The sequence below is a fragment of the Pan paniscus genome, chromosome 19, assembly GCF_029289425.2.
Source record: "Pan paniscus chromosome 19, NHGRI_mPanPan1-v2.0_pri, whole genome shotgun sequence".
NCBI classification, from domain to species: Eukaryota; Metazoa; Chordata; class Mammalia; order Primates; family Hominidae; genus Pan; species Pan paniscus.
In genome coordinates, this window is record NC_073268.2 from 25,655,397 (window position 1) to 25,674,932 (window position 19,536).

At 42.8% G+C, this 19,536-nt stretch overlaps 1 protein-coding gene across 7 annotated transcripts in view; it reads left to right on the plus strand.

Moving 5' to 3' along the window:
- Positions 1-19,536, plus strand: part of FBXL20 (F-box and leucine rich repeat protein 20) — a 126,799-nt gene that overhangs the window by 104,341 nt on the left and 2,922 nt on the right. For all 7 annotated transcript variants that reach the window (XM_034941968.3, XM_034941967.3, XM_024926240.4 and 4 more), the window contains 7 exons: positions 282-408; positions 1,676-1,750; positions 8,032-8,162; positions 12,254-12,314; positions 14,237-14,281; positions 17,615-17,671; positions 18,665-18,877. In XM_034941968.3, the coding sequence (XP_034797859.1) occupies positions 282-408; positions 1,676-1,750; positions 8,032-8,162; positions 12,254-12,314; positions 14,237-14,281; positions 17,615-17,671; positions 18,665-18,877 (709 nt within the window). The remainder of the gene's footprint in view (positions 1-281; positions 409-1,675; positions 1,751-8,031; positions 8,163-12,253; positions 12,315-14,236; positions 14,282-17,614; positions 17,672-18,664; positions 18,878-19,536) is intronic.

Below are 19,536 nucleotides of genomic sequence, written 5' to 3' on the forward strand. Positions count from 1 at the left end.
TTTGAGATATGTGATAAGTACAAAAGGAATATAAATCTGAAAAACATTATAATGCTTTGTGTTTGTTGGTTAAGCTGGATTTTAGATGTTCCTGCTAATGGTATAGTCCCATGTGAATACCACATTGATAAATCTAAATATACATTAGGTAAATATGTTTTTTCTTGTGGGAAAAAATGGGAATGTTTCCATTCCTTTACTAAACAGCCAATAAATTGAGACGTTGGTGTTTTTGGAATTGGATTTAGTGATATGTTTCTCTTATTTTGTTTTATCCTAAGTGAGGGATGTCCACTGTTGGAGCAGTTGAACATTTCCTGGTGTGACCAAGTAACCAAGGATGGCATTCAAGCACTAGTGAGGGGCTGTGGGGGTCTCAAGGCCTTATTCTTAAAAGGCTGCACGCAGGTAATACTCCATGTAGGGCTTGTGAAATTCGGAAGAATCGTGAATGAATCATGAGCTCTTTATAGACAGCCCCAAGATGTTTGTCTGGAGGGAAAGGTTAGTTGTGTGTATTATTGACAAAAGACAAATGCTTACCAAAAATTAAAGTGTTTTCCTTAGGATAAAAGAATGAGAAGAATTAACATCTGACCAAAAATAAACTTGAGGAGGAGGGAGACAAGGTGTAAATATAAGATTATATTAAAGATACACCATGGTCAAGAAGAGTTCCATGCAGTTTAATTTGTGCTGAAAAGAAAACTTGGCTTGTTGTCACTGCCTGATACTTTGAACTGGATAGGCAAAGAAGGCAGTCTTAGCAATTTCCACTTGTTTTTTAACCACCAGTGTTTCTTAAATATGCCAAGTGTACAGCAACCTGCATTTTATAGTATTGATGCTTATTTCCTGCCAGTCACATTACAAATCCAACATATTTTGTCATTAAAAATTTTACTATCTCAGTGTTTTATAGTGAAAAAAAGAATTGATTAGTTAGCCTCTGGAAAGAAATTGAGTGGATTTAAATTGTGGCTGACAAACTAAGGCTAGGCTCTACTTTATTTTATTAATGGTTACTAAAACCATAACTTGGATTCCATTAAAAGTGCCCTGATTCTTTTATCACGATGAGAGGGGTTCCATTGTTTGAAAGAGAATTTCAGATGTATGACTGCCTTAAAACAACAGCTTGAGCTTCTGGTTATTTAAGGAATCCTGAAAAATACTGATTGGAATGTATCATTATAATCAGTTACTTACCATCAGTTCTCAGCACTGTAAGCATGGCACCTATCTTCCAGTGGGAGAGGAACACTGGATTCCTTTCTTGGCTGTATTTCCTCAAAGTTTGTTTATAAAAAACTTTATAAGGGGTGTGTAGAAGTTTGAAAATTATTTTAGTTTCATGGGCCCTCAGTAAAATGCTGTCAGGTATATTTAATTTATCAGAAGTAAAACCCATAAAAACTAGGCAGTGTTTACTTCATCTTTGTTCTTGATTTGATGATTATGTGAATTTGAATGTGGTCAAAGCTGATTTTAAAAATACTGAGAATCATAATAAGAATTATACTGTTATGTGATCATAGCGTATTTTCTGATTCATTGTTCCTTCGAAACTTGGTTGGCTGTATTAGAATGTATGAATGAATGTGTACATTCTTAAATCTCTTTCCTTTGAGACAATGTCAATAATCATTTTTTTCTTAATTTTTAATCTTTCTAGCTAGAAGATGAAGCTCTCAAGTACATAGGTGCACACTGCCCTGAACTGGTGACTTTGAACTTGCAGACTTGCTTGGTAAACATCCCTTCTCACAACTCTTCTGTTTTAGTAATTCATTTCATTAAAATTTTTAAGAGCTATTTTAAGAGCTTCAGTCATCAAGACCAGTATTGTTTTTCTACCACAACCCTAGTGACAAAGTAAACACACAGATGACTTTTGACATGCTTAACAATACTCATTCCTAGGGGCCTTGGCATAGATAAGATAGGAGGTAGCTAGCTTATGCAGAATTCCAGATGAACTAACTGTAGCTCCACCCCTTTCTTACATACTTAAAAAAACTGTCTACTTTTAAAATGTAAATGATTCACAAGTTTAGTATTTAAAATTGCAGTCAAGCTGGGCACGGTGGCTCATGCCTGTAATCCCAGCACTTTGGGAGGCTGAAGCAGGCAGACTGCTTGAGTCCAGGAGTTTGAGACCAGCCTAGGCAACATGACAAAACCCCGTCTCTACAAAAGGTGCAAAAATTAGCTGGGTTTGGTGGTGTGTGCCTGTAGTCCCAGCTACTTGGGAGGCTGAGGTGGGAAGATCAGTTGAACTTGGGAGGTTGAGGTGCAGTGAGCTGAAATCATGCCACAGCACTCCAGCTCGGGCAACAGAGTGAGACCTTGTCTCAAAAAAATAAATAAGATGATGAGCAATATATACTCGTCAAATTATTTTCAAGTAGCATCTATATTTAGTGTTTTGTCTTGTTCAAACTATCAGCTTTTTTGTGTCTACCCCAAAACCCCTGAATTCTACTCAGATAATTTGCTGAAACTATTCAGGCACCTAGAATGTTAACAGTACATCTTTATTTTGTTATTTACTTATTTATTTATTTTGAGGCAAAGTCTTACTCTGTCACCCAGGCTCAAGGGCAGTGGTGAGATCTGCACTCACTGCAGCCAACCTCCACCTCCTAGGCTCAAGCGATTCTCCTGCCTCAGCCTCCTGCATTGCTGGGATTACACGCCACACCCAGCTACTTTTTTTTTTTTTTTGAGGCACAGTCTGACTGTGTCGCCCAGGCTAGAGTGCAGTGACGCTATCTCGGCTCACTGCAACCCTGCTTCCTGGGTTCAAACAATTCTCCTACCTCTGCCTCCTGAGTATCTAGGATTGCAAGTGTGTGTCACCATGCCCGGCTAATTTTTTTTTTTTTTTTTTTGAGACGGAGTCTTGCACTGTTGCCTGGGCTGGAGTGCAGAGGCACGATCTCGGCTCACTGCAACCTCCGCCTCCCAGGTTCAAGCGATTCTTCTTGCCTCAGCCTCCCAAGTAGCTGGGATTACAAGCGCCTGTCACCACACCTGGCTAATTTTTTTGTATTTTTAGTAGGGATGGGGTTTCACTATGTTGGCCAGGCTGGTAATTTTTGTATTTTTAGTAGAGACAGGTTTTTGCCATGTTGACCAGGCTGGTCTCAAACTCCTGACCTCAGGTGATCTGCCTGCCTCGGCCTTCCAAAGTGCTGGGATTACAGGCGTAAGCCACTGCCATGGCCTAATTTTTGGGACAGAGTCTTGCTCTGTTACCCAGGCTGGAATGCGGTGGTGTGATTTTTGCTCACCTTCACCTCCCGGGCTCAAGTGATTCTTCCACCTCAGCCTCCCTAGTAGTTGGGACTACAGACATGTGCCACCACACTCAGCTAATTTTTGTATTTTTTTGTAGAGATGGGGTTTTGCCATGTTGGCCAGGTTGGTCTCGAATTCCTGGGCTCAAGCAATCCACCTGGCTTAGCCTCCCAAAGTGCTGGAAATACAGGTGTGAGCCACGTGCCTGGCCAACAGTACACCTTTAGCTTTTTTCTCTTGCCTTAAAAATTACAAATGTATTTGCCTTGGAATGAGAGTTGCTCATGGCAAAGAAAAAAGTGATGAGTTCCTTTTTTTTTTTTGAGGTGAAGTCTCACTCTGTCACTCAGACTGGACTATTAGTGGCATGATCACAGCTCACAGCAACCTCCAACTACAGGGCTCAAGCAATCCTTCCACCTCAGCCTTCTAAGTAGCTTGGACTACAGGTGTGTGCCACCACACCTGGCTAATTTTTTAATTTTTTTGTAGAGATAGGGTCTCCCTATGTTGCCAGGCTGGTCTCAAATATCTGGGCTCAAGCAATCTGCCTGCCTCAGCCTCGCAAAGTGCTGGGATTACAGGCGTGAGCTACCTGGGCTCTTTCTTACAATTCCGATTACTATAGTTGCTGACTATGAGAATTTGCCTAATTTCATTTTATTTATTTATTTATTTAGAGACGGAGTCTCGCTGTGTTGCCCAGGCTGGAGTGCAGTGGTGCGATCTCGGCTCTCTGCAACCTCCATCTCCCAGGTTCAAGGAATTCTCCTGCCCCACCTTCCCGAGTAGCTGGGATTACAGGGCGTGCCACCATGCCTGGCTAATTTTGGTAGAGATGGGGTTTTGCCATGTTGGCCAGGCTGGTCTAGAACTCCTGACCTCAAGTGATCTGCCGGCCTTGGCCTCCCAAAGTGCTAGGATTACAGGCATGAGCCACTGCACCCGGCCATGATTTCATTTTTAAGACTGAAATGTGGCCAGGCACAGTGGCTCACGCCTGTAATCCCAACACTTTGGGAGGCCGAGACGGGTGGATCGTTTGAGGTCAGGAGATCGAGACCAGCCTGGCCAACATGGTGAAACCCCATCTCCACTAAAAATACAAAAATTAGCCCGGGCGTAGTGGTGTGTGCCCGTAATCCCAGGTATTTGGGAGGCTGAGGCAGGAGAATCGCTTGAACCCAGGAGGTGGAGGTTGCAGTAAGCTGAGATCGCACCATTGTACTCCAGCCTGGGCGACACAGCCAGACTCCATCTCAAAAAAAAAAAAAAAAGACTGGAATGTTTACTTCTGAGAGATCAACCACAGTTATTGTAAACATGAAATCATTATCTTAAAATGCCAAAGAAAAACTATTCCTGGAGAGCTTCGTGTGTATGTGTGCACACACGCGCGTGCCTATAATCCCAGCACTTTGGGAGGCCGAGGCGGGTGAATCACCTGAGGTCAGCAGTTCGAGACCAACCTGGCCAATATGGTGAAACCCCATCTCTACTAAAAATACAAAAACCATCTAAGTGTGGTGGTGTGTGCCTGTAATCCCAGCTACTCAGGAGTCTGAGGCAGGAGACTCACTTGAACCTGGGAGGCAAATGTAGCGGTGAGCCAAGATCACGCCACTGCACTCCAGCCTGGGCAGCAGAGCGAGACTCTGTCTCAAAACAAAAAACAAGTGTGTGTGTCTGTATGTATAAGCACATATATATGCACATATATTTACACACTATATACATACACATTACATACACACACATATAGACATAAATATGTACATACCATTTGTGGGTTTAGTTTGGTGTTTCTTCATCCTTCCAGCAGGCAGGAATCACAGTGAACGTAAAGAACCAATTCTATCTTATGTGTATTTTATTGTTTTCCTTCACCCAAATCTTAGTACAGGAGTCATTTCTTCCCTACAGCGTGATAAAATGATTCTCAGCATTCATGAGATTTCATGCTCTGCCCAAAATTATTGAGGTGATTAAAGTACATTTTTGATGCTTTCATTTTCTTGACAGATTTGAAAAACATAAAAGTTTAGTAAATTTTACTTTTTTTTTTTTTTTTTGAGACGGAGTTTTGCTCTTGTTGCCCAAGCTGGAGTGCAATGACATGATCTTGGCTCACTGCAACCTCTGCCTCCTGGGTTCAAGCGATTCTCCTTCCTCAGCCTCCCTAGTAGCTGGGATTACAGGCACGTGACACCATGTCTGGCTAATTTTATGTATCTTTAGTAGAAACGGGGTTTCGCCATGTTAGGCTGGTCTCAGACTCCTGACCTCAAGTGATCTGCCCACCTCAGCCTTCCAAAGTGCTGAGATTACAGACGCGAGCCACCGTGCCTGGCCTACAATTTTTTAAAGTACTGACAGTATGACTTAACTCATCTTTCTTCCTCAGTACTCTCTTATAACATACAAAGGAAAGGGCAGCACAGCCCTACGGTACTTTTCTAATATTGTGTGGCACAAATATCTTTGTCCTGCTAAATTTGCATGTGTATTGATTCTTACTTCCCTCTTTACATCTCGGCTATCATAGTCTAAAGACAATACATCATGTTTGTGTGGGACTTTTTTAGCTGCCTCCACGTGTGTTAGTATCTCATTACTTGATCCTCATTAGTATCTGCCTTAGCATCCAATTTTTTTATCTATATTTGTGTCAGCTGCATGATATTGAAAGCATGATTTAAGCAGTGGATATTAAAAGTTGTGGGATTTTGTTTTTTCAGTTGTCCTTGTAATTTATGGACATGACTATTAAACAGAGACAAGAAGAGAGCTTTTATTTTTAGGCCTACACAAAATTAGTGAATCTGGAGGACAAATTGAAGAGTTGATAGTATCTACCATGTTGAGATGTTTATGTGTAACTTTCCTTTTTTTTGTTTACGGGAGTTGGGGGTGGTCTCATTATGTTGCCCAGACTAACCTTGAACTCCTGGGCTAAAGTGATCATTCCACTTCAGCCTCCTGAGTAGCTGGGACTGTAGGCATGTGTGCTTGCAATATTTTAAAAAATATAACATCTTTGATGTGAGGTGGCTTATTGTGCAACAAATTACTCAGTTGGTTAGAAAACAACCAGATATTATTTATGAAATATTTGTACCTGGGCCGGGCGTGGTGGCCCACGCCTGTAATCCCAGCACTTTGGGAGGCTGAGGCTGTCGCCCAGGCTGGAGTGCAGTGGCACAATCTTGGCTCACTGCAACCTCCACCTCCCAGGTTCAAGTGATTCTCCTGCCTCAGCCTCCCGAGTAGCTGGGATTACAGGCACCCGCCACCGCGCCTGGCTAATTTTTGTATTTTTAGTAGAGACGGGGTTTCACCATCTTGGCCAGGCTGGTCTCCAACTCCTGACCTCGTGATCCACCTGCCTCCGCCTCCCAAAGTGCTGGGGTTACAGGCTTGAGCCACCACGCCCGGCCTCAATAACTTAACTTCCCTCCCTCCCTCCTTCTTCCTTTCTTTCTTCTCTTCCTTCCCTTCCTTCCCTTTCTTCTTTTCTTTCTTTCTTCCTTTCTTTCCTTTCTTTCTTCCTTCTTTCCTTTCTCTCTCTTCCTCCCTTCCCTTCCCGTCCCTTTTTTTTTTTTTTTTTTTTCTTGTCTTGCTCTATCGCCTGGTGGAGTGCAGTGGTGCAAATCTCCTCCTGGGGTCAAGCGATTCTCCTGTGTCAGCCGTCCAAGTAGCTGGGATTACAGGCATGCGCCACAACACTTGGCTAATTTTTGTATTTTTAGTAGAGACAGGTTTTCACCATGTTGGCCAGGCTGGTCTCGAACTCCCGACCTCAGGTGATCCACCCACCTCAGCCTCCCAAAGTGCTTGGATTACATGTGTGAGCCACTCCACCCAGTCTAATAACTTGTAAAAAATACAAAATTGTGTCTGAGTTAGATACAACTCTTTTATCTATAAATTAGGATGTTCTTTATATTATAAAACTAAAATATAGAAGTAAATGGATGCTGTGGCTGATACAATATTGCAACTGTCATCCACAGTTTAATTTTTTTCACTAACTTATCGGTGTCAATTTGAACTTTTAGATATATTTATACTACTAAAATACTTATATCCTTATCTTTTTTCTAGGTTTTAATATTTAATTGAGGCCAGGCATGGTGGCTCAAGCCTGTGATTCAAGTACTTTGGGAGGCTGAGGTGGGCAGATCACTTGAGGCCAGGAATTCGAGACCAGCCTGGCCAACATGGCAAAACCCCATCTCTACTAAAAATACAAAAAAAAATTGCCGGACATGGTGGCGTGCACTTGTAGTCCCAGCTAGTCAGGAGGCTGAGGCACGAGAATCGCTTGAACCTGGGAGGTGGAGGTTGCAGTGAGCCAAGATTGCACCACTGCACTCCAGCCTGGGTGATAGAGTGAGACTCTATCTCCAAATAAATAAATAAATAAAATTATTTAATTGAACCTAAACTATGATGTACCCCATACTGATCCCAGTTCTATTAGAATTCCATTGTAGCTTTCAACAGAATTCTATTATAGCTTCTTCCCTTTGCACCAAAGGTAAGCACAGAGAACTGGAAGGAAGAAACAATGTGTGTTCATTTTCTTTTAGGTCTGCTATCTGATGAATGTGTTAAGCATGTCTTGATTTCCTTTTTGGTGATTATTTTCACAGAGCTATCATTTTTTTCTTTTTTTGTTTTGCTAAGATACTAATATCTATGGATTTTTTTGCTCTTGTTTTTTAGCAAATCACAGATGAAGGTCTCATTACTATATGCAGAGGGTGCCATAAGTTACAATCCCTTTGTGCCTCTGGCTGCTCCAACATCACAGATGCCATCCTGAATGCTCTAGGTCAGAACTGCCCACGGCTTAGGTAAACATTTCTTGTTTAGCTCAAAAAAATCATAGAACAAAAGTTTCCTTCACCCATATTTCTTCCTTGGAACTTTGGAATTTTAAGGTAGGCACTGCAGACGCTTTGAAATTTTAAGGTAGTCCCTTTTAGATGCCCACCTACTTCCTTTTTGTACCTCATTTGATTTCATGTAATTGGTGTGAACCAAGGGGTAACAATCCCCAAATTCCACTACTTGCTATCCATACTAGAAAAAAAATCAACATTTTTATTACTTGAGATAGAAAGAAAGGTATTTTCTCTTATTAATGCTTTTGTATAATTCTTCTCTCAAAGTAGTTTTTAAAGGTCCACCCTGAGGTCATTTGTCATAGTAATGATACCAGGTACATAGCAGGGGGTACTATATTTAAAAATAAAAGACACTCTTAAAGGAATACCTCTTTTGTACTGATGGGCTTTTAAAACAGTCTTATTTCTCTCTGGCTCCTCAGTTTGAAGAATGCTGTGTTTTTTACTTTTTGTAGAGATGGGGTCAGGCTGTGTTGCTCAGGCTGGCCTCAAACCTCAGCTTCCCAAAGTGTTGAGATTACAGGTGAAAGCCACTGTGCCCAGCCTGTTATTGTCTTTTGAGGCAGTGTTGTGTATGCCTGCCTCAATCTCCTGGGCTCAAGTGATCATCTCACCTCAGCCTCAGGAGTAGCTGGGACTAAAGACATGTACTACCACACCTGGCTACACTTTTTGTTCTCTAAAATAAACTTACATAGTACTTGTAAATTAGGTGTTGCTTTAGGTGCTTTACAAATACTAATTCAGGGCCGAGTGCCGAGGCGCACACCTGTAATCCCAGCATTTAGGGAGACCGAGGCTAGAAGATCGCTTGAGCCCAGGAGTTTGAGACCAGCATGGGCAACATGGCGAAACCCTGTCACTACAAAAAATAAAAAAATTAGCCAGGCATGGCGATGTGTGCCTTGTAGTCCCAGCTACTCAGGAGGCTAAAGTGAGAGGATCACTTGAGCCCAGGAGGTCAAGGCAGCAGTGAGCTAAGATCACACCGCTGCACTCTAGCCTGGGCAACAGAGTGAGACTCTTTCTCAATAACAGTAATAATTTGTTTAATCTCCATAGCACCATATAAGCACTATTATCGCCTTTTTTTTTTTTTTTTTTTTCTGAAACAGAGTCTTGCTCTGTCGCTCAGGCTGGAGTGCAGTGGCGCGATCTCGGCTCACTGCAACCTCCGTCTCCCGGGTTCAAGCGATTAACCTGCCTCAGCCTCCCTAGTAGCTGGGACTACAGGCGAGTGTCACCACACCCAGCTAATTTTTGTATTTTTAGTAGAGATGGGGTTTCATCATATTGGCCAGGATGGTCTCCTGACCTCATGATCTGCCCACCTCGGCCTCCCAAAGTGCTGGGTTTACAGGCGTGAGCCACCACACCCAGCCTTGTTATTGCCATTTTATAGATGAGAAAACTGAAGCACAAAGAGACAAAGTAACCTGCTCAAGGTCTCAGCTAGTTAGTGTAGGAACAAGTATTCACCCAGGAACTCTGATTCCTGAGCCTATGAAGCCACTTTTCTTACATATAATAATCATTGTAAAGCTATAAAACTTTCAGAAAATTGTTTCTGATGATTACCTGGCCTAACCATAATTGTTGAAAGAACTTTTGTGGCCAGGCGCAGTGGCTCACACTTGTAATCCCAGCACTTCGGGAGGCCGAGGTGGGCGGATCATCTGAGTTCAGGAGTTTGAGACCAGCCTGGTCAACATGGTGAAACCTCGTCTCTGCTAAAAATACAAAAATTACAGGCGTGGTGGCCCACTCCTGTAATCCCAGCTACTCGAGAGGCTGAGACAGGAGAACTGTCTGAACCCAGGAGGTGGAAGTTGCACTCCCAGCCTGGGTGGCAGAGTGAGACTCCCTCTCAAAAAAACAAACAAAAAAACCTTTTGCCTACAATATCAAAATTTCTTAAGAGTACATACACCTATTGGTCAAAATTAGTAATATCAGAAGCCTAAAGTATTCCTCAAGAGCTGGGGAGGTAATCAAACTTCTCTCTGAATATCTTACACATTATCCTTTTCGACTGTAGAGAGAGGAGTCTTCAGCTCCATCTCCCTATATGGTTCATTACATTGTTAGAATGGAAAAGCTCTCAACTGTGAAAATCAAAAGTTGTGTTCCAGTCAGATCGTGTTTTCCCATTAGGTAGCATTCATTTCTTTCTTTCTTTCTTTCTTTTTTTTTTTTTTTGAGACAGAGTTTGGCTCTGTTGCCCAGGCTGGAGTGCAATGGCATGATCTTGGCTCACTGTTACCTCTTTCTCCCAGGTTCAAGCAATTTTCGTGCCTCAGCCTCCAGAGTAGGCAGGATTACACGCATACGCTACCATGCCTGGCCAATTTTTTTGGTATTTTTGGTAGAGATTGGGTTTTACTGTGTTGGCCAGGGTGGTCTCAAACTCCTGGCCTCAGGTGATCTGCCCTCCCAAAGTTCTGGGATTACAGGCATGAGTCAACGCACCTGGCCATCTCTTGGAATTAAAAAAAAAAATTTTTTTTTTTTTTTGAGACAAAGTCTTGCTCTGTTGCCAGGCTGGAGCGCAGTGGCGTGACCTCAGCTCACTGCAAACTCTGCCTCCTGGGTTCAAGTGATTGTCCTGCCTCAACCTCTCAAATAGCTGGGACTACACATGCCCACCACCATGCCTGGCTAATTTTTTGTAATTTTAGTAGAGACGGGGTTTCACCATGTTGGCCAGGCTGGTCTCAAACTCATGACCTTAAGTGATCCACCTGCCTCAGCTTCCCAAAGTGCAGGGATTACAGGCGTGAGTCACCGCGCCCGGACAGAATTTAAAATTTTTTTTATACTGGTGAAGTCTTGGTATGTTGCCCAGGCTGGTCTTGAACTCCTGAGCTCAAGTGATCCTCCTGCCTCAGCCTCCTGAAGTGCTGGGATTATAGGTGTGAGCCACCGCACCCCGCCATCCATTTCTCATTGATTTTCAGTTGATAATTGTTTCCTATACTTTAACTTCAATTTTTTTCAACTTCAGTAGTAAGAATTTTATAAACAAACATGTTCTTTGTTACCATTTTACAGAGGTCGCCCAACTTTTCACAGAAGAGAGCTACTTTTGATTCCCCAATCCTGTGGTTGGTATTTAGATTGGAGTTTAACAGTTGCTTAATAAGAGGTGAATGGCTGCCAGCTCAGCTTCCCTCTCAACTGGGCCTCCACGGGAGCCTGTGGGAGAAAGCAGGAAGCTTTCACAAGTCTAGAATTTCATATTTGGGATAGACCTGTAATTGAGCAATCCCCCCCCACCTTTTTTTTTTTTTTTTTGAGTCAGAGCCTTGCTCTGTCACCCAGGCTGGAGTGCAGTGGCGGGATCTCAGCTCACTGCAACCTCCACCTCCCGGGTTCAAGCGATTCTCCTGCCTCAGCCTCCCGAGTAGCCGGGACTACAGGCACCCGCCACCACGCCAGACTAATTTTTGCATTTTTGGTAGAAATGGGGTTTCACCGTGTTGGCCAGGCTGGTCTCGAACTCCTGACCTCAGGTGATCCGCCCACCTCGGCCTCCCAAAGTGTTGGGATTATAGGCGTGAGCCACCATGCCCGGCCTGTCACATTTTTTTTTAAAGCAATTTAAATCTAAGTGAACCTACTTCTAAAACAGGAAAGAAAATAATTCATTTCAGCAAGAGATTAACTGAAATAGAGTATCTCCGTTTCCTTTGTTTTCTAGGAGCAGGCTGCCCTCTGGGGGTAAGCAGTATGCCATCAAGAAGGCTTTTAATGCATTTCATGCATTTTGGCATTAACTACGAGCTTCAATTATATTCTTCTGTGTTCATTGATTGCATCACCCTGAAATGTGGTATTTATAGGACCACTTTATGATGACTCCATGAAAATGAATGGCAAGATCTGTATACAGACTTGCTTAGTTGTTAATGTCATTCTATATTATAAAGTCCTTAGAGAATAGAAGATTGTTTTTGTAAATTCTTACTGTTTTAATAAACTCAGTTTTCAGGGACCAAGAGCTTGACTTTCACTGTTTTTTTTTTTTTTTGTAACAGAATATTGGAAGTGGCAAGATGTTCTCAATTAACAGATGTGGGCTTTACCACTCTAGCCAGGGTAAGTATTTTCTTTAGGTTCCATAGGTTTGTTTCCATAGGTTTTATTAGGGCTTTTTATTTCAGAAGAACAAGCAGCAAGGGAAATGTGAAATGGTAGCAGAATTGGGTGAGTGAGATGGGGTTTCATGCTATAGCTATAGACCTACTGATATCAATAAGAATACAAACTGCTCCTAGAAATGCACACATGCATTGGAGAATATAAAACCCCTTCATGATACTTTTTAAACAATTTTTTTTAAATTTTTTTGAGATGGGGTCTCGCTCTGTCACCCAGGCTGGAGTGCAGTGACACGATCTCGGCTCACTGCAACCTCCACCTCCCAGGTTCAAGCATTTCTCCTGCCTCAGCCTCCCGAGTAGCTGGGATTACAAGCATGTACCACCACATCCAGCTAAGTTTTGTATTTTTAGTAGAGACAGGGTTTCACCATGTTGGCCAGGCTGGTCTTCAACTCCCAACCTCAAGTCATCCGCTCACCTTGGCCTCCCAAAGTGATGAGATTACAGACATGAGCCACTGCACCCACCCATGAGACTTGATTCTCCACAATTTCATAAGCTAATAGATTAAGCAGGTGCTTCTTGGTACTTTGTGAAAAAACTTATTGGTTATTTGGTACATGACTAGTGGATGAAAGTAACATTGAAAGAAACACATGTCTGGTTTTAAATGGAAAGGTTTTAGGAGATTTTCTGTATTCTCCTGAGTATTTTAATACTTGGACGGGTTTATAAATTACTATATGATAATATTTAAAATTATACTGACTTTGACCAGTGTTATGGTACAAGGGGATGGTCGTTTGCTTTTAGGCAGATCAATAGAATATTAATTAGGTGGGGGCCAGCACATGGCATGACTAAAGGAGGCCATAGCCTGGGTACAGTGGCTCATGCCTGTAATCTCAACATTTTGGAAGGCCAAGGAAAGCAGATCGCTTGAGCCCAGCCCGGGCAACATGGCGAAATTTCATCTCTGTAAGAAATACAAAAGGCCGGGCGCGGTGGCTCATGCCTGTAATCCCAGCACTTGGGGAGGCCAAGGGGAGTGGATCACCTGAGGTCAGGAGTTCGAGATCAGCCTGACCAACATGGAGAAACCCTGACTTTACTAAAAACACAAAATTAGCCGGTGATGGTGGCGCATGCCTGTAATCCCAGCTACTTGGGAGGCTGAGGCAGGAGAATCGCTTGAATCCGGGAGGCGGAGGTTGCAGTGAGCCGAGATCCTGCCATTGCACTCCAGTCTGGGCAACGAGCGAAACTCTGTCTCAAAAAAAAAAAAAAAGAGGAAAGGCCGGGCGCGATGGCTCACGCCTGTAATCCCAGCATTTTGGGAGGCCGAGGCGGGCAGATCACGAGGTCAGGGGATCGAGACCATCCTGGCTCACACGGTGAAACCCCGTCTCTACTAAAAATGCAAAAAATTAGCCAGGCGTGGTGGCGGGCGCCTGTAGTCCCAGCTACTCAGGAGGCTGAGGCAGGAGAATGGCGTGAACCCGGGAGGTAGAGCTTGCCGTGAGCCGAGATCATGCCACTGCATTCCAGCCTAGGTGACAAGAGCCAGACTCCATCTCAAAAAGAAAAAAAAAAAGAAAAGAAATACAAAAATTAGCCAGGTGTGGTGGCACATTCCTATAGTCCCAGCTAATTGGGAGGCTGAGGTGGGAGAATCACCTGAGCCCAGGGAGTTGAAGGCTGCAGTGAGCCATGATTTCACCACTGCACTCCAACTTGGGTGACAGAGTGAGACCTTGTCTCAAAAGAAAGAAAAAAACATTAGCATGACACTAGCTCTGAAACACCAAAGAATTTATCAGCGTATTTAATATTACCTCTTAGTTTTCTGTCCTTAAAAGTTTCTCATGTTTTAAATGTTTGTACTGTAATGTTTGTGTTTGTTTTTGTACTTTGTAGAATTGCCATGAACTTGAAAAGATGGACCTGGAAGAGTGTGTTCAGGTAAGATTGTAGATTTTAATTCAGAAATACAGTATAGTAGACACTTAGATAATACACAACATCAGAATGTCCAATTCCCTACCCTAGTGTAGGATACTGTAGTGCCTGACAGCATTGCAGATTCCCCATTAAGTAAGGTATCTTCCAGGCAGAGGTGCTCATGGTATGTGTTGCAGAACTGTGGAAATATATGCCATCAATCAGGTTGCCATTAGAGAGAAAGGAGGCCCAAGCATTCAGGCTGTAAAGCTGTTAAAAATATTTCCTTAGACCTGTAGAGTTATGATGCTAGTAAATAATTAAAGCCCCATCACACTGATCTATATAGCACTGCCTTTCTTTAGCTTTGCTGTATCCTAGATCCCTGGCATCGTTGGCCCTGGAGATGCCTTTAAGCCCATGGAACTCTGCCTTTAAGCCAAACTCATCTCCTGATTAACAGTTTTTATTTTTTAATTATTATTATTTTTTTTTGAGATGGAGTTCCACTGTTGCCCAGGCTGGAGTGCAATGGCGAGATCTCAGCTCACTGCAACCTCTGCCTCCCAGATTCAAGCAATTCTTCTGCCTCGGCCTCTGAAGTAGCTGGGATTACAGGCATGTGCCACCACACCCGGCTGATTTTTTGTATTCTTAGTAGAGATGGGATTTCACTATGTTGGCCAGGCTGGTTTTGAACTCCTGACCTCAGGTGATCCACTTGGCTCATCCTCCCAAAGTGCTGGGATTACAGGCGTGAGCCACATTAACACAATTTTAAGAACTTTGAGATTATTAATTGACCAAGGAAAAACTTCGAACATGGAACTCCACAAAAGAAAGAGCAATTAATTTTTTAATGGTAAAAATAAAGAAGGGGAGATATGTCAGTAACCGTAAAAGCCACTTTCTAAAAATTTTTTTGTTTTATAGGCACTACTTAACAGCTATTAGTTCTTACTAAACTAAAACTTGTTCACATCCGTTTATCTCTTATACATGCCTGAGTGTCCTCTATGTCCCTTCCAGTGTTATTCCTTCTGAACGGACATGCCTGCCTGCTCGCCCACCCCCTTTCTCTACCATTTTGTAGCCCCTGTGAAGCTATGTGTAGTAGAAAATAATAAACTCAGAGTTGGAGAAGAATTTGAAAAGAAGTGCTGATTTACTTTCAGTCCTAACATAACCATGAAAACTGTTCTTCCTACCTGAATATTCTTGGTTAACCCAGATTCCAGCAGTGCCTGGCTGCCACCCTTGGGAAAATAACCCAAGTTATCGATACTGAGTAGTGGCATGCTTTATTAAAAATTTTAGGATGTTCCAACATTAATTTTTTTCATAGAGCACTGCACTATCTTCTGATTCCTTTCTCTGATTATTCTAAGGAGATAGAACAAAGTCCAGCAAGCACTATTGTCTGATTCCTTTCTCTGATGATTCTAAGGAGATAGAACAAAGTCCAGCAAGTAGAGGTTCTGGGGGACAGATTTTTTTAGAGACAGGGTCTTGCTGTTATCGCTCAGACTGTTTTTTTTGTTTTGTTTTGTGGTGTGGGGTGGGGAGGACAGAGTCTCACTCTGTCGCCCAGGCTGGAGTGCAGTGCTCAGTCTCGGCTCACTGCAACCTCCACTTCCCAGGTTCAAGCAATTCTCCTGCCTCAGCCTCCCAAGTAGCTGGGATTATAGGCGCCTGCCACCACGCCTGGCTAGTTTTTGTATTTTAGTAGAGACAGGGTTTCAACATGTTGTCCAGGCTGGTCTCGAACTCCTGACTTCAGGTGATCCACCAGCCTCAGCTTCCCAAAGTGCTGGGATTACAAGCGTGAACTACCATGTCTGGCCCTGCTCAGACTGGTCTTGAATTTCTAACCTCAAGCAATCCTCCTGCCTCAGCCTCCCAAGCATTGTTGGGACTATAGGCGCAAGCCACTACAACTAGCTACCAAGGGGACAGATTTTGATTCATTTAAAAAATAAAACAGATTTTGAATAGAGCTGTCTAAAGATGAAGACTAGAGATGACTAGATGTGTTCAAATGTAGCCTGAGTGGATTCTCATAGAACAGGTTCAGGTAGCCAATGGGATTTAAACCGAAAGATTCTGTTATTTGATGATTGATTATTAAAATGTCTGGACTAGAAATGTAGTCAAGAATAAGATATGGGGGCTGGGCATAGTGGGTCACTCCTGTAATCCCAGCACTTTAGAAGCCTGAGGCGGGTGGATCACCTGAGGCCAGGAGTTCAAGACCAGCCTGGCCAACATGGCAAACCCCCATCTCCACTAAAAATATGCCGGGCGCGGTGGCTCATGCCTGTAATTCTAGCACTTTGGGAGGCTGAGGTAGGTGGATCACCTGAGGTCGGGAGTTTGAGATCTGCCTGGCCAACATGGTGAAACCCCATCTCTACTAAAAATTCAAAAATTAGCTGGACGTGGTAGCACATGCCTATAATCCCAGCTACTTGGGAGGCTGAGGCAGGAGAATCGCTTGAACCCAGGAGGTGGAGGTTGCAGTGAGCTGAGATCGTGCCACCACACTCTAGCCTGGGCAACAGAGCGAGACTATCTCCAAAAAAAAACAAACTAGCCTGTAATCCCAGCTACTCGGGAGGCTGAGGCACAAGAATCACTTGAACCTGGGAGGTGGAGGTTGCAGTGAGCTGAGATCATGCCACTGCACTCCACCCTGAGCAACAGAGACTCTGTCTCAAAAAAAAAAAAAAAAAAAAAAGAATGAATGAGGTATGGGGCTGCTGCATGCAGTGGTTCACACCTGTCATCTCAACACTCTGTGAGGCGAGGCAGGAGGATTGCTTGAGCCTGAAAGTTGAAGACCAGTCTGGGTAACATAACAAGACCCCGTTTCTGCCCAAGAAAAAGTTTTAAATTTCTTGGGCATGGTGGTGCACACCTGTAGTCCCAGCCATTCAGGAGGCTGAGGCTGGAAGATGGCTTGAGCCTGGGAGGTTGAGGCTGCAATGAGCTGTGATCGCACATGGTGGCCTGTAGAGCTTTGGGAGGTTGAGGTGGAGGATTGCTTGAGCTCAGGAATTCAAGAGCAGCCTGGGCAACATAGGGAAACCCTGTCTCTACAAAAAAAAAAAAAAAAAAAAAATTTTTTAATTTAAAAAATTAGGCCTGGTGGCTTGTGCCTGTTGTCCCAGCTACTCAGGGGGCTGAGGTGGGAAGATTGCTTGAGCCCAGAAGTTTTAGGCTGCAGTGAGCTTATAGTTGCACCACTGCACTCTAGCCTGGGCAACAGAGCAAGACTAAAAGAAAAAAGAATCAGGTATGACTCAGGATTTTATTTGGATTATACCTAAAATCAACATACGTTATTTCTTTCAGATAACAGATAGCACATTAATCCAACTTTCTATACACTGTCCTCGACTTCAAGTATTGGTGAGTTTAACTTTGAAAATTTTATGTGTTTACTGGGTTTAATCAAAAGCCAGTGCTACAGTTCAAGAACCCAGCTCTTAGTGTCTGGCTACCATTTTAGGAAAGGATGCTTCTTCAAACTGCCAGCTTACTGAGAACCAAAGGAGTACATGAGTGAAGTAGGAAACAGATAAGAACTGAAAAAGTTAAATGTTTTCTATATCAATGCTTGAAGACTGAAAACTGCCTTGGAACATATGAGTTCTCTTTTGTAGATAACTTATACTCCAACCTGAATGATGTTTAAATTTCTAGAGATCCAGGGGATCAGATTGCCCAAAATTAAGATGAAATGTTACTGGTCGTAAGAATGGAACCAATCAAAGCTTTACTAAGGGGCGTTCTGCTCCTACTTTCAGTGACACTAGAGGAAGGCATTCTGAGTGACTGTTCTGTTGTATCCAGGCTCATTTTTGGTGTTTGGTGACACAGTACTATCTAAAATTGGGTCAAGATTTTCTGAGTTTCCCAGGATCAGGGATTTAATAAATATTGATGAAGAGATGATGAGATGATCACACCTGACAGCTGTAAAAATCTTCAGCTAATTAATTGTTGGGGCATGTCTCTGAACCAGATATTCAATATTTAGTTCAAATTCCAGAAAACTGCATGAAAAGCTTGATTCCCATTTATCCCTGTAGAGAAGGAAAAGTGTTAATTTGAGGAAGGGGTAATTTTTAAGGCTGTCTTATTTTGTTTATGAACTACTTCATAGTCATTACATGAATTTATAAAATATATTTAGAATCACACACCAAAATATCAATCACTGATTGCCAAAAGCATAACCCCACTATCTCTAGTTTTTTAAATTTCACCACGTGGATCTAGTGCCAGCTCCATATTCATCAAAATCAAACCAAAATGTCTCCTTTCCAATTCACACAAGCCTCTGGCTAGAGGAATGCCAGAAGATATTTCAACATCCTTCCTTGCTCTATTTGGCTGCAGAGTCTGTCTCACTGTGAGCTGATCACAGATGATGGAATTCGTCACCTGGGGAATGGGGCCTGCGCCCATGACCAGCTGGAGGTGATTGAGCTGGACAACTGCCCACTAATCACAGATGCATCCCTGGAGCACTTGAAGAGCTGTCATAGCCTTGAGCGGATAGAACTCTATGACTGCCAGCAAATCACACGGGCTGGAATCAAGAGACTCAGGGTAAAAATGGCTACATAACTCTCCAACTCTAGTGTTATCAGCACTTTCTTCTCTTTTTTTTTTTTCTTTTTTCAAATTTAGGTTCCTATGATTTTTATATTTACTTGAACATTTAACAAGGGAAAGAGAAAAAAGTGCAAACCTAAGGACAGATAGTTTTTCCCTCTGGCTCCAGAGATGGAAATTTAGTAGGAAAAGACCCACTGAAGGGAAGAAAAGTAGGTCTCCTCCCAGCAGAGTCTGTCTAATAATGTCTAGGGCTTAATAACATTCCCAGATTGAAGAAAGAAAAAAAAAAAGCACATGCCACATTTTTGTTCTAAAGGAAAGAAAGGAATAACAGAGAAAGTGTTTGGTTAAATGGGATTTAAGAATTTAATTTGTAATTGTGTTTCACATTGAGCCCTTTTCCTGGGATTCATATTTTTTAAGACAACAAGTAAAGTAGACATAGACTTTTACCTTTTCTGTCTTTCTTTTAAGAGATGGGATCTCACTCTGTTGCCCAGGCAGGAGTGCAGTGGCACCTTCTTAGCACACTGCAGCCTCGAACTCCTAGGCTTAAGATCCTCCCACCTCAGCATCCCCAGTAGCTAGGACTACAGGCACACACCACCACACCTAGCTAATTTTATGAAAAACTTGTTTTTTTCATTTTT